A 14,899-nucleotide genomic window follows, 5' to 3' on the forward strand; every position below is an offset into this window, starting at 1 on the left:
AAGTTCCTTACTTCCAGGAGCCTCCGATCTAGGGCATGTGGCTTACCCAGTTTAAGTGCAGCTAGACCTCCTAGTTCATGTTGTTTTTCAATTTCTAGCCCACCCAGAATTTCAACTGCTACTTACATTGTTGGGATTCTGCCAGTATCTTCCTTAGTTAAGAATGATAAAGGTACTCCTGCTTGAGGACTGTTTGGGGGGGAGGGGGAGATGGCCTACCTGAGGGAAGCAACAGTGGCCACGCCTCTGGCACAGAGTCTGGCCCTGTGGCTCAGAAGAGTAGGGAAAGGAAGAGGTTGGCAGCAGTGATAGGGAACTCTAGTTAGGGGGTCAGATAGGCGATTCTGTGGACGCAGGAAAGAAGCACAGATGGTAGTTCGCTTCCCAGGTACCAGGATCCGGGAGGTTTCTGATCACGTCCATGATATCCTGAAATGGGAAGAAGAACAGCCAGAGGTCGTGGTACGTATTGGTACCAACGACATAGGCAGAAAAAGGGAGGAGGTCCTGAAAACAGACTACAGGGAGTTAGGAAGGAAACTGAGAAGCAGGACCACAAAGGTAGTAATCTCGGGATTACTGCCTGTGCCACGTGACAGTGAGTATAGGAATAGAGTGAGGTGGAGGATAAATACATGGCTGAGGGATTGGACCAGGGTGCAGAGATTCAGACTTCTGCATCATTGGGACCTCTTTTCTGGTAGGAGTGACCTGTATAAAAAGGATGGGTTGCACTTGTATCCCGGGGGGCCAATATCCTGGCGGGGAGGTTTGCTAAGGCTATTAGGGAGAGTTTAAACTAGAAATGCTGGGAACCAAACTGGAGAGACGGAGGAAGAGGCGGTTGGCTCACAAATAGAGAAAGCTTGGAGACAGTGTGAAAGGGAGGATAGGCAGATGATAGAGAAAGGACACACTCAGACCGATGGTTTGAGATGTGTCTATTTTAATGCAAGGAGTATTATGAACAAAGCAGATGAGCTTAGAGTGTGGATCAGTACTTGGAGCTATGATGTTGTGGCCATTACAGAGACTTGGGTGGCTCAGGGGCAGGAATGGTTACTTTGAGTGCTAGGCCTTAGGTGTTTCAGAAAGGACAGGGAGGGAGGCAAAAGAGGTGGGGGCGTGGCACTGTTGATCAGAGATAGTGTCACGGCTGCAGAAAAGGGGGAGATAGATTCTGGAAAGGAGTCATAATAATAGGGTTGTTGTGGTGGGAGATTTTAATTTCCCAAATATCGATTGGCATGTCCCTCGAGTGAGGGGCTTAGATGGGGTGGAGTTTGTTAGGTGTGTTCAAGAAGGTTTCTTGACACAATATGTAGATAAGCCTACAAGAGGAGAGGTTGTACTTGATCTGGTATCGGGAAATGAACCTGGTCAGGTGTCAGATCTCTCATTAGGAAAGAATTTTGGAGATAGTGATCAAAATTCTACCTCCTTTACCATAGCATTGGAGAGAGATAAGAACAGACAAGTTAGGAATGCATTTAATTGGAGTAAGGGAAATACGAGACTATCAGGCAGGAACTTGGAAGCATAAATTGGGAACAGATGTTTCCAGGAAATGTACGGCAGAAATGTGGCAAATGTTTAGGGGATATTTGCATGGAGTTCTGCATAGGTTTGTTCCAATGAGACAGGGAGAGGATAGTAGGGTACAGGAACCGTGGGGTACAAAGGCTGTTGTAAATCTAGTCAAGAAGAAAAGAAGAGCTTACGAAAGGTTCAAAAAGCTAGGTAATGATAGAGATCTGGAAGATTATAAGGCTAGCATGAAAGAGCTTAGGAAAGAAATTAGAAGAGCCAGAAGGGGCCATGAGAAGGCCTTGGCGGGACAGGATTAAGGAAAACCAGAAGGCATTCTACATGTATGTGAAGAGCAAGAGGATAAGACATAAGAGAATAGGACCAATCAGGTGTGACAGTGGAAAAGTGTGTATGGAACCGGAGGAGATAGCAGAGGTACTTAATGAGTACTTTGCTTCAGTATTCACTACAGAAAAGGATCTTGGTGATTGTGGGGATGACTTACAGCAGACTGAAAAGCTTGAGCATGTAGATATTAAAGAGAATGTGCTGGAGCCTTTGTAAAGCATCAACTTGGATAAGTCACCGAGACTGGATGAGATGTACCCCAGGCTGCTGTGAGAAGTGAGGGAGGAGATTGCTGAGCCTCTAGCGATGATCTTTGGATCATCAATGGGGACAGGAGAGATTCCGGAGGATTGGAGGGTTGTGGATGTTGTTCCATTATTAAAGAAAGGGAGTAGAGATAGCCCAGGAAATTATAGACCAGTGAGTCTTACCTCAGTGGTTGGTAAGTTGATGGAGAAGATCCTGAGAGGCAGGATTTATGAACATTTGGATAAGCAAAATATGATTAGGAATAGCCAGCATGGCTTTGTCAAAAGCAGGTCATGCCTTACGAGCCTGATTGAATTTTTTGAGAATGTGACTAAACACATTGATGAAGGTAGAGCAGTAGATGTAGTGTATATGGATTTCAGCAAGACATTTGACAAGGTACCCCATGCAAGGCTTATTGAGAAAGTAAGGAGGCATGGGATCCAAGGGGACGTTGCTTTGTGGATCCGGAAATGGTTTGCCCACAAGAAGGCAAGGAGTGGTTGTAGATGGGTGTGGAAGAAATTTTGTTACCTGCTAGATACCTGGGTTATAGAGTTTTTAATTCACAGCAGTGTTCTGTACTTGAACTGTGGAAAAAAATACCCAGAGCTGACACTGTATTGAGCAAGGAAGGGTTAATGATCTTCAGATGTAAAGTCAAAGTCTACTGTGACTAATGTACTCTGTGTTGCTGACAATGTGCCTTTCAGTCAGGCTGATTTAAATAACTATGTTTGTATTTGTTGTTCTAAGAATCATCACATGTCTGATATACTCTTAGCCTGTCTGATATACTCCTTTGAGAAATTAACACTGAAGTAAATGTGTAACTGCTCAAGGACATATCCTGCAACTTTGCTACTCAGCAGAACTGCCATTGAAGCTCCTCCTTCTGATTTATGTGTTTTTCTCTCGTATGCTTGGGATATAAATAAGAGCGTGACCCGTTGTCAGACAGAGTCTCGGAACTCCGCTTTTAAGAGGATGAGCTCTCCACGATATCATGTTACAATAAAGACTTTCTAAGGCAATCTCGATTCGTGTGCAAGTAATACCTTTTCTGCAACAACGGGTCATATTCTGCATGGAGGTCGGTCACCAGTGGTGTGCCTCAGGCATCTGTTCTGGGATCCCTACTCTTCATGAGTTTTATAAATGACCTGGATGAGGAAGTGGAGGGATGGGTTAGTAAATTTGCTGATGACAGAAAGGTTGGAGGTGTTGTGGATAGTGTGGAGGGCTGTCAGAGGTTACAGCAGGACATTGATAGGATGCAAAACTGGGCTGAGAAGTGGAAGATGGAGTTCAACCCAGATAAGTGTGAGGTGGTTCATTTTGGTAGGTCAAATATGATGTCAGAATATAGTATTAATGGTAAGACTCTTGGAAGTGCAGAAGATCAGAGAGATCTTGGGGGTCCAAGTCCATAGGACATGCAAAGCTGCTGCGCAGGTTGACTCTGTGGTTAAGAAGGCATACAGTGCATTGGCCTTCATCAATTGTGGGATGGAGTTTAAGAGCTGAGAGGTAATGTTGCAGCTTTGTAGGACCCTGGTCAGACCCCACTTGGAGTACTGTGCACAGTTCTGGTCGCCTCACTATAGGAAGGATGTGGAAACCATAGAAAGGGTGCACAGGAGATTTACAAGGATGTTGCCTGGATTGGGGAGCATGCCTTATGAGAAAAGTTTGAGTGAACTCAGCCTTTTCTCCTTGGAGCGACGGAGGATGAGAGGTGACCTGATAGAGGTATACAAGATGATGAGAGGCATTGATCGTGTGGATAGTCAGAGGCTTTTCCCAGGGCTGAAATGGCTAGCACAAGAGGACACAGTTTTAAGTGCTTGAAAGTAGGTACTGAGGAGGTGTCAGGGGTAAGTTTTTTTACGCAGAGAGTGGTGAGCGCATGGAATGGGCTGCCGGCGATGGTGGTGGAGGCGGATATGATATGGTCTTTTAAGCGACTCCTGGACAGGTACATGGAGCTCAGAAAAATAGACGTCTATGGATAACCCTAGGTAATATCTAAGGTAAGGGCATGTTCAGCATAGCTTTGTGGGCCGAAGGGCCTGTATCGTGCTTTAGGTTTTCTATGTTTCTACTTATTTTGTACATCAAAGATACCGTCTGCATCTTTGAGCACATTTCGCTTTTAATTTCTGATCTCTCCTTTTACAACCCTTCTCCATTTCTTGTGCCTATAGAGTACTTTTATATTTCCATTCAGTGTTTGCTGTCAAAGTAGATTTTTGGGGTACAGTATCTCTGGATTAAATACTGACACTTGTCACTTTAAAGGACAGGGAAAGTGCAGGAAAGTGCACAGCAGACAAAGGGCCAGGGGGCCATTGTTGCTCCTATTTCTTATGTCTTGAATTTGACCCATTATGATGGATACTAATATTCTGTTTATGTGTTACTGTAAAACAATAGCCTTCATAATTTTTTCACTTGTAGCTTTGTGAACTTGTCTTACCTGTTCTGCTGCAAGATGACTCAAACTGAGCCTCTGACAATATGCACCTTTTAAGTTACCATTCAATGTCTATTAACTTCTCCCTTTCCCATGTGACTACAGAAAATGCAATGTGGTATTTTGTCTCTTCCTATTATCCAGAGTCCTTTTAAGTTGAGCAATTATCCCCTTCCACTCCAGGGTATTACAATTAATGCTCATGAAGCTATTTCCTCTACGTTAGAGAAACCAAGCACAGATTAGGTGATTGTTTGATACAGCACCTTCTTTTAGTCCACAGGAAAGACTCTGACTTGCTTGTCCCTTGAGTTTCATCTGCCTGTGGCTTCCTGCACTGTCTCAATAAGGCCTAACGTATTGCTTCATCTTCAGTTTGGTCACATTGCAGCCTTTCATTGCAGATTGAAAGAAGCTGCAGAGGGTTGTAAATCTAGTCAGTTCCATCTTGGGCACTAGCCTACAAAGTACCCAAGACATCAGATAGATAGATAGATAGATAGATAGATACTTTATTCATCCCCATGGGGAAATTCAACTTTTTTTCCAATGTCCCATACACTGGTTGTAGCAAAACTAATTACATACAATACTTAACTCAGTAAAAAATATGGTATGCATCTAAATCACTATCTCAAAAAGCATTAATAATAGCTTTTAAAAAGTTCTTAAGTCCTGGCGGTTAAATTGTAAAGCCTAATGGCATTGGGGAGTATTGACCTCTTCATCCTGTCTGAGGAGCATTGCATCGATAGTAACCTGTCGCTGAAACTGCTTCTCTGTCTCTGGATGGTGCTATGTAGAGGATGTTCAGAGTTTTCCATAATTGACCGTAGCCTACTCAGCGCCCTTTGCTCAGCTACCGATGTTAAACTCTCCAGTACTTTGCCCACGACAGAGCCCGCCTTCCTTACCAGCTTATTAAGACGTGAGGCGTCCCTCTTCTTAATGCTTCCTCCCCAACACTCCACCACAAAGAAGAGGGCGCTCTCCACAACTGACCTATAGAACATCTTCAGCATCTCACTACAGACATTGAATGACGCCAACCTTCTAAGGAAGTACAGTCGACTCTGTGCCTTCCTGCACAAGGCATCTGTGTTGGCAGTCCAGTCTAGCTTCTCGTCGAACTGTACTCCCAGATACTTGTAGGTCTTAACCTGCTCCACACATTCTCCATTAATGATCACTGGCTCCATATGAGGCCTAGATCTCCTAAAGTCCACCACCATCTCCTTGGTGTTAGGGATCATCATTAGGGAGTGGTGTCTCAGAAAGGCAGTGTCCATTATTAAGGGCCTCCAGCACCCAGGGCATGCCCTTTTCTCACTGTTACCATCAGGTAAGGAGGTACAGAAGCCTGAAGGCACACACTCAACGATTCAGGAACAGCTTCTTCCCCTCTGCCATCCAATTCCTAAATGGACATTGACCCCAATAACACTACCCCACTTTTTTAATATATATTATTTCTGTTTTTGCATGATTTTTAATCTATTCAATATACATATACTGTAATTGATTTACTTATTTATTTATTATTATTTTTTCTTTGCGTTGAACTGCTGCTGGTAAGTTAACAAATTTCACGACACATCTGATGATATTAAACCTGATTCGGATTCAGATTCAATATCCAATTCAACATTGTCAGATAACTCACGTTTTCTTTTTGTATTCCGAACCTTTCCAGTTCTACTGCAAGGTGTAATATTACTTATCTTTTCTCTGTTTCCATGCATTATTTCAAATTTCAAAGTAAATTTGTTATCCAAGTACAGATGTCACCATGATTCATTTTCTTGTGGGCATTCATGGTGAACAGAAAGAAACACAATCGAATCGATGAAAAAAAACGCATACAACAGACACGCAAACAACCAATGTGTAAAAAATCTAACCTGTGCAAATACAGAAAGAAAATAATAATAAATAACCAACAAATATAAAGAACAGAAGTTGTAGATTCCTTAAAAGTGAGTTCATTGGTTGTGGAATCAGGTCAGTGTTAGGGTGAGTAAAATTATCCCCTCTGGTTCAAGACCTGTTCCGTGACCTGGTGGTGTTGGTCCTGAGGCTCCTGTACCTCCTAAACACAAGAGTTTTTGCAGAAGCTGAAAATCCAGAGCAACGCACACAAAATGCTGGAAGAACTCATCAGGTCAGGCAGCATCTATGGAGTGGAGTAAACAGTCCTATACCTCCTTCCTGACGACAGCAGCGAGAAGAGAGCATAGCCTGGATAGTGGGGGTCTTTAATGATAGACGCTGCTTTCCTGCCATAGTGCTCCGGTAGGCAGTTCCAACGTTCTCCTTTCGACTTGGTGCCCTGCAATTTTGCGACCTACATTTCACAACTTTTACACACTTCTAACAATCATCGTTAATTCATTAACCGGATAACTCCTATAGAGCACATCTCCAAGGCCTCTTAGCTTCACCCCATTAGAGGTCATATCCATCCATTCCTTCCCAACCCAAAACCAACCAACGTAAATAAACAATTGTTCACTGTTTCTGTTTCGAGTTTTAGCCAAAGGTCTTCGAACTGAAACGTTAATTCTGTTGTTTTCTTTGCGCAGCCTTTCTGAGCGTTTCTAGCATTTTCATATTTGGTCAAGATGCGGCCGCCCTTCCCAGTGATGGAAGCTAGGATGGAGCTCAACTTCGGAAATGCAAACAACGAAATAATTCCCCCAGCCCCACTCGATCCTGAAGAGTCATAGCGGAATTCGAGTGGCGGCATAATACGGCGAGAACCTTGAAATCAAATAGAGGTTTCTATCACCGCTATTTGCAAAGAAGAATACTATGCTATTTTGTTAACATTTTCTAATGCACACTACTCGGATCTGATGTGTCAGTACTGTACTGCGGACTGGCAACTGCCGCTGCAAATCCAATTGCCACCAGTGCGTCAGGGAGGCGCTGTTCCGCGCCTGCGCACACCGGAAGCGTGTCTCTGCGTAATGGCGGCCTCGGAGAGGAGTACGAGGGATAAGCTGTTGGGAGTGTTAGATGATTTGGAAGTGTTATGTAGGTAAGGTATGACTTGTCGTCCCGAAGAAACTGATGTAGTTCGAGAAAAGCTAGTTTTCGGGCCCGATGTTTGTATGTGTTAAAGGGATTTTCGAAAACTTCCTGGAGTTGATGGTCAATGATGGAGGGGCGAAGGTCGGGGAGAAGGCACGGAGGGAAAGCTTAAGGGTTACTGGAAGTGTTTGAGGTAAAAGTACCGAGGACGGCACAGCGATTTGAAAGTTAATTGCAATTAATACTGCGCTTGGTTGTGAGATTGACATCCCATAAACTCAAGGGAGTGGGGGTGGGGATGGAGATGGCGATAGCGCTTACCTAAAAAGCCAAAATCAGAAGCCTTCATTTTAAAAAAAAGTTTAATGTCCCATAATCTAGAACTCTCTAGACTGACAGCTGGTAAGTAGAACTGAGCTGACAGCTTCTCTTTATCTGTGTGGACAAAATGTCTGGCAGTTCAAATTGGGCATCTGTAGGGCCCCAAGGCAGGAGAAGTACATAGTGCAAGAGTGCAATTTGTAAACCATGTAGCCCAGCATGTCCCGAATTTTATTGTTTCTACGAAGCCAGGAGATGAACGCTGCTTCGGTAACACCAGAGCTAACCTGTTGAAATGGTGGTGTAAGACTGTGTGCTAAGCAGCATCTAAGAAACAAACATTGTCACAACGGACAGATTAGATTGAGGCTCTGTGCCTTACAACTGGTGATTTCTAGTTGAACAGTTAAAGAGAGGAAGCAGTTTCAAAGATGACTTGAGAGTGGTTGACTCTCCATTAAGGTAGCATTTAGTCGTTTGTGGTATCCAGGCAGAGCCCTCCCACCTATTCAGTACATCTACAAGAAACACTGTCATTGGAAGACAGCATCCATCATCAAAGATCTTCACGGCCATGCTCTTTTCTTGCTGCTACTGTCAGGTAGAAGATACAACTGCTTCAGAACTCGCATCACCGGGTTCAGGAATAGTTACTACCCCTCAACCAGCAGACTCTTGAACAAATTAGGATAACTACACTCATCTATTGGGATGATTTCAATTTAAGGATTCTTTATCTTGTTAGTTCATGCTCTCATTATTTATTGCTATTATTTATATTTGTATTTGCAGAGTTTGTTGTCTTCTGTGCACTACCTCTTTCATTGAACCTGTTATAGTTACTGTTATATAGATGTGCTAAGTGTGCCCACTGAAGAAGAATCTCAGGGTTGTCTGTTCTAACATGTGTGTACTCTGATAATAAATTTTACCTTGTACTTTGAAATACTGGTAAAACATAAGACAGCAGGCATCAAAGAGAAAACTCTCGAATGATTGGAGTCATAACTTGCAGAAAGGTACAGCATGTGATTGTGATGTTTGAAGGTCAGTTGATCCAGCTAAAAGGATTATTACATAATTCCTCAAGGCCATGCCCTGAGGATCAGGCAACTTCAGCTGATTTATTTATAGCTTCTCTTCCATCGTTAAGTGAGAAAAGGAGGAAACACAAGAGACTACAGATTCAGAAATAGGGCAACAAAATTGAGCAGCATCTATGGAGGAGGGGGAGCAACTGTTGATGTTTCACATCTCATCATTTCTGCCTTCCTCTTTATACTGGCTATTTTCCCCTCTCCACTCTCAGTCCTGATGTAGGGTTTTGATTGAAAACATTGACAATTCCTATAAATATAATTTCCATATTCAGGTCATTAATATAAATGTAACAGAACTACATTTGTTGGAAATACTATCCAACCAGAAGCCCTGGATAAACCAGACAATGCTGTACTCTGTATAGACTTGACTGTCTGGCTAAGCACAGCTCTAATGCCACCATCAAATTCGCTGACAACACTGTTGTTGGATGAGTCTCATTGGAGTGAAATAAGTCACCTCATTGAATGATGCCGCAAAAAACAAACTTGTTTAATACCAACAAAACCAAAGAGCTGAGTGTTGACTTAAGGAAGGGGAAGGAGGGCGAGTGTACAACAGTCTACCTTGGCTTGTTAGTATTCTGACTGGTTGCATCATGGTCTGATACAGCAGTTCAAATGTGGGGGAACATAAGACACTGCAGAGAGTAGTGGGCTCGGCCAGTAATTCTATAGTACCGGTAATCATTCTTTCTAAGGTTTTGGGTCTTGCATCTGGAACATTAACTTGTTTCTCTTCCAGCAGATACTGCCTGAGCTGTTTCAGCATTTTCTGTTTTTATTCAGGGTAGAAGAATGATGGCATACTCTCCATTTGTTTGGATGAGTGCAGCTCCCAGCAACAGCAACTCCGGTATTTACTGGGTATGAAGTACAGACCCTTCCCAGATTACGCACGGTTCTGTTCTTATGAACTGCACGTAACCTGAACAGCTCATGATTCAGAAATGCAGCCAGATAGCAGAAAATACCTGCAGCAGCCAACAAATCCATCCTGTTCATCTCCAGATGCTTGTTTGTATGTATGGACTGTACTGTACATAAGTTATGTAAGCTCAGATCTGTAGAATGCTGCCTGGCCTGCTGCGTTCCACCAGCATTTTGTGTGTGTTGCTTGAATTTCCAGTATCTGCAGATTTCCTGGTATTTGCCTGCAGAATAAAGTTAACTGCTTTGGCAACTTTCACAAGGCTTCTCAAACCCACGATCCCACAACAGCAGTAAAGTGTTTGGGAAACCCATCCCCTAAACTGTACAACATTGTGACTTGGAAATGTGTTACTCTTCTTTCATTGGTGTGCCTAAATCCTGGAACTCAGTTCTGGTGGCCCTTCACAGGAAAGTACCACAGCAGCTCAAGAGCAAATATTGTTGTTCCTTTCTGCATCTTATGCATTGGGTGGCAATCTTGCCATTTAGAAACATAGAACACTACAGCACAGTACAGGCCCTTCAGCCTTCCATGTTGTGCCGACCCATGTAATCCTTAAAAAAAAAGTACTAAACCCACACTACCCCATAACCTTCCAGTTTTCTTTCATCCATGTGCCCATCCAAGAGGTTCTTAAATATCCCTAATGTTTTAGCCTCCACCACCATCCCTGGCAAGTCATTCCAGGCACTCACAACCCTTTGTGTAAAAAACTTACCTGATGTCTCCCCTAAACTTCCCTCCTTTAATTTTGTACATATGCCCTCTTGTGTTTGCTATTGGTGCCCTGGGAAACAAGTACTGACTGTCCACCCTATCTATGCCTCTCATAATCTTGTAGACCTCTATCAAGTCCCCTCTCATTCTTCTACGCACCAAAGAGAAAAGTCCCAGCTCTGCTAACCTTGCTTCATATGACTTGTTCTCCAAACCAGGCAACATCCTGGTAAATCTCCTCTGCACCCTCTCCATAGCTTCCACATCCTTCCTATAATGAGGTGACCAGAATTGAACACAATACTCTAAGTGCGGTCTCACCAGAGATTTGTAGAGTTGCAACATGACCTCTCTACTCTTGAACTCAATCCCCCTGTTAATGAAGCCTAGCATCCCATAGGCCTTCTTAACTACCCTATCAACCTGTGCAGCAACCTTGAGGGATTTATGGATTTGAACCCCAAGGACCCTTTGTTCATCCACACTCTTAAGTAACTGACCATTAATCCTGTACTCAGTCTTCTTGTTTGTCCTTCCAAAATGCATCACCTCACACTTGTCCGGATTGAACTCCATCTGCCATTTTTCTGCCCAATTCTGCAGCCTGTCTATATCCTCTTGTAACCTTAGACAACCTACAGCTCCATCCACAACTCCTCCAATCTTCGTGTCATCTGCAAACTTACTCACCCATCTTTCCACCTCTACATCCAGGTCATTTATAAAAATTACAAATAGCAGGGGTCCCAGGACAGATCCCTGCGGCACTCCACTAGTCATTGACCTCCAGGCAGAATACTTTCCTTCCACAACTACCCTCTGCTTTCTTCCTTTAAGCCAATTTTTATCCAAACAGCCAAGGTTCCACTTATCCCATGCCTCATGACTTTCTGGATGAGTCTCTCATGAGGGACCTTGTCAAATGCTTTGCTAAAGTCCATGTAGACCACATCCACTGCCCTACCCTCGTCAATTTCTTTTGTTACCTCTTCAAAAAACTCAATCAGGCTCCTGAGGCATGATCTTCCCTTCACAAAGCCATGTTGACTATCCATGAGTACACTATACTTCTCCAAATACTCGTAGATCCTATCCTTAAGAATCCTTTCCAACAGTTTGCCGACCACCGACGTAAGACTCATCGGTCTATAGTTCCCAGGTTTCTCCCTATTACCTTTTTTAAACAAGGGAACTACATTTACCATTTTCCAGTCCTCCGGCACTTCCCCTGCAGCCAATGAGGATTCAAAGATTATAGCTAATGCTCCTGCGATCTCTTCTCTCAATTCCCACAACAACCTGTGGTGTATCGTATCTAGCCCTAGGGATTTATCAATCTTAATGTTTTTAAGAAGATCCAGCACTACTTCTTCCTTAATCTCCACATTGTCCAGCACACAGGCCCGCTCTACCTCGATCTCATCCTGATCAAGATCCTTTTCACTTGTGAATACTGAAGCAAAGAAAAGCTAAAATTTCTTTAGCATTTTTGTCTGGTTTTTATGAGGCCAAGTTGCTCCCTTGATGCTCAACCCAGCACAGAGCAAGTATGGTTAGGGGATTAAATGATTCCCAGATCTTGCTTTTAATTTTAAAAAAAGTCAAAAAGCCTGCTGAGCAGTATATCTTCATTTTCTAAAGAGGACAATCAAGTTAAATAAGTTGGGCACATGATATTGCTGTGTTTCCCAACACCACCAAACTGTGAAGACGTGTCCTTGTCACTTCTTGAAGGCACAATGATTTTGTCTTCCCAGTTTTGAATTTTTAAGGAGCAAAATTTTTGGGTCTGCAAATGAATATTGTCCTCTGTCTTCTGATAGCCTGTCACCATGAGAGAGTCTGTTTTCAGAGTTTTGTATAGGGCATGTGGACTGTGTGGCCTGCTTATCATAGTGTAATTTGAATCTCAGTGCTGGGGTTGTTCTCAGTAAGTTGTAAATGTTGATTTCCTTTTTACTCTGATAGTGCATATGAAAGGTTTTGGGGTGAAAGTATTCATGCTATCTCCAGTACTTCGAGGTGTGTTGGCAGCATTATAGGCCAGGGATTGCTACCGTCTACTGTGAATTTTGTGTTAGGTTTTAGGTCTTGATCTTCAAACTAATTTTTTCCATAGAACAGTAAAGAGGCATTGGGATACTCTATGAGCAAGCAAGAAGTAAGGGGTAGGTAAACAGAAGAACAAATGAATAAGGGTTGGAGTGACAGGGCTGAGAGATGATGAGAGGTGAGAGGTTTGGGAGGGTGGTTGACTCTGAAGCAAAGATCATTCAAAGACAAGGAGGATGTGGGTTGAGGGGGAGGATATGCAAACCAACAGAGCTCAAGTGAAGTTGGGTGAGTCTGGTGATGGATACTGGCATGTACATTAATGTTCACGCAGCAGAGCCTGGTCTTCAGTCATCTGGTTACCCCTTGCCATTGTGATCAAATGGTAGTTTGTATGGAATATCCACCCCATGTTAAATCTTAATGTAGCAGAAAATCTCTCATTTGGAAGCTTGTGTTTGTTACTTTCCAATAATAATTTACAATGCTGTAGTGTCTCCAAAACAGAAACAGTTACAATTCTGTGTACTTTACAAGAGCATAGTCTGCAAAAAATGGACAGGAAAATATCTCATTCTACGTATTGGCATTTTCACCCACCCTAACTCACTGTTCTTTCTTTTAGTCCTGTTTGATCAACTTTTGGCATTGCATGGGGAAATTGAATTTTAAAGTCCTGAGTGATCAGATCCAGGGGGCACTCTTTATTGCTTTTGTTGTTCTAATTTCTCCCCTCCAATCCTTTATTTTTAAGGGGCTAATTTGATTTGATGTTTTTGGTGCGAATGCAAGCTGCTGCTTTTAGGCTGAGGTTGTCTCTGCTTGTTGCCAAATACAACAAAGTATTATTGTTGAGATAACACTGACAAATGGATCATTTTAGAATCATACAATACAGAAACAAGTCCTCAAGTCTATGGAGTCTATGGCAACCATCAAGCAAGCATGCGCCCACCCACAGTGATCCTGCACCGATCCCTATTTATAATCTCTAAATGTCCATGAACTCCCTTCCACAACCCACTCTCAACTCTACCATTCATCTACACCCAAGGTGCAATTTACAGTCAATGCGTACTCCTAAGGAAGTTGCGGTGGGTGAAACCAGAGTACCCAAAGGAAAGCCACACGCTAACAGGGAGAACATGCAAACTCCATAGAAATAATGCCAGGAGTCAGGATTGAATGCAAGGCACAAGAGTGGTGAGCTGTATTAGTTGTGCCACTGTGCTCAGAGCTTGGTCAAATGGTATCCTCCTGTGCTGCACCAGTCTCCCCACAGAGTCACTGAGATTTGAAAATGGGTGGCATAACACTCAAGTCAATGTTTCCATCTTTGCACTAAAACCTTGGAAGAAAGCGGTAAAATATAGTACCTTAATTTATGGATCATTCTCTATTCAAACATTATTTTCTAATTCAGCAAAAGAACAGTTGTAGACTTCATTCAGAAACCCTGAATGTTTGAAAAAGAGCAGGGGTGTGATGAATTGTATAGTCCTATGGTAGTGTGGCGCGTGGCCAGATGGTTATGGCGTCGGTCTAGTAATCTGAAGGTCATTAGTTCAAGCTTCAGCTGAGGCAGTGTGTTGTGTCCTTGAGCAAGGCACTTAACCACACATTGCTCTGTGACGATGCCAGTGCCAAGCAGTATGGGTCCTAATGCCCTTCCCCTGGACAACATCTGTGGTGTGGAGAGGGGAGACTTTCAGCATGGGCAACTGCCAGTCTTCCGTACAACTTTGCCCAGGCCTCAGTCATCATCGAAAATCAATGGACAGCCGAAGACAGCCCTATGGTATAATTAAGTTTTATCCATGAAAAGCATTCTTTTAAACTAACACATTTAGTTATAATTTTTGGACATTACTGCTGTTTTCTAAGCACTTTTGACTCCAAGTTCAGCATGTTAAATTGATTCTGAGATATATGTCCACTATTTATCTTTGATGTATTGTGACAATAAATTGCCTTTATATTGTCTTTAATTAATAGGAAATGGCTGATTGCTTCACAGGACTTTGGTTGGGCAAAAAATGGACAGGGCCAAGAAAAATTTATTAGGATCTGTGATTAATGGATTTTGTCAATGAGATGAATTTCAGAGTCAGAATCAGATTATCACTGACTTTAATGACG

General features: G+C 42.9%; 1 protein-coding gene across 2 annotated transcripts in view; it reads left to right on the top strand.

Annotated features, from left to right (window-relative positions):
- The first annotated feature begins 7,533 nt into the window (after positions 1 to 7,533).
- The window catches only part of med4 (mediator complex subunit 4), a 31,753-nt gene continuing 24,387 nt past the window's right edge, over positions 7,534 to 14,899 (top strand). Inside the window, exons 1-2 of one of the 2 annotated variants that reach the window (XM_073045954.1) lie at positions 7,549 to 7,643; positions 9,847 to 10,078. In XM_073045954.1, the coding sequence (XP_072902055.1) occupies positions 10,008 to 10,078 (71 nt within the window). In that variant the 5' untranslated portion in view covers positions 7,549 to 7,643; positions 9,847 to 10,007. Of the gene's footprint in view, positions 7,644 to 9,846; positions 10,079 to 14,899 lie in introns of both variants that reach the window. The other variant, XM_073045952.1, reaches the window with a different exon arrangement.

This window comes from Hemitrygon akajei, chromosome 5 (assembly GCF_048418815.1).
Source record: "Hemitrygon akajei chromosome 5, sHemAka1.3, whole genome shotgun sequence".
In the NCBI taxonomy this organism is placed as follows: domain Eukaryota; kingdom Metazoa; phylum Chordata; class Chondrichthyes; order Myliobatiformes; family Dasyatidae; genus Hemitrygon; species Hemitrygon akajei.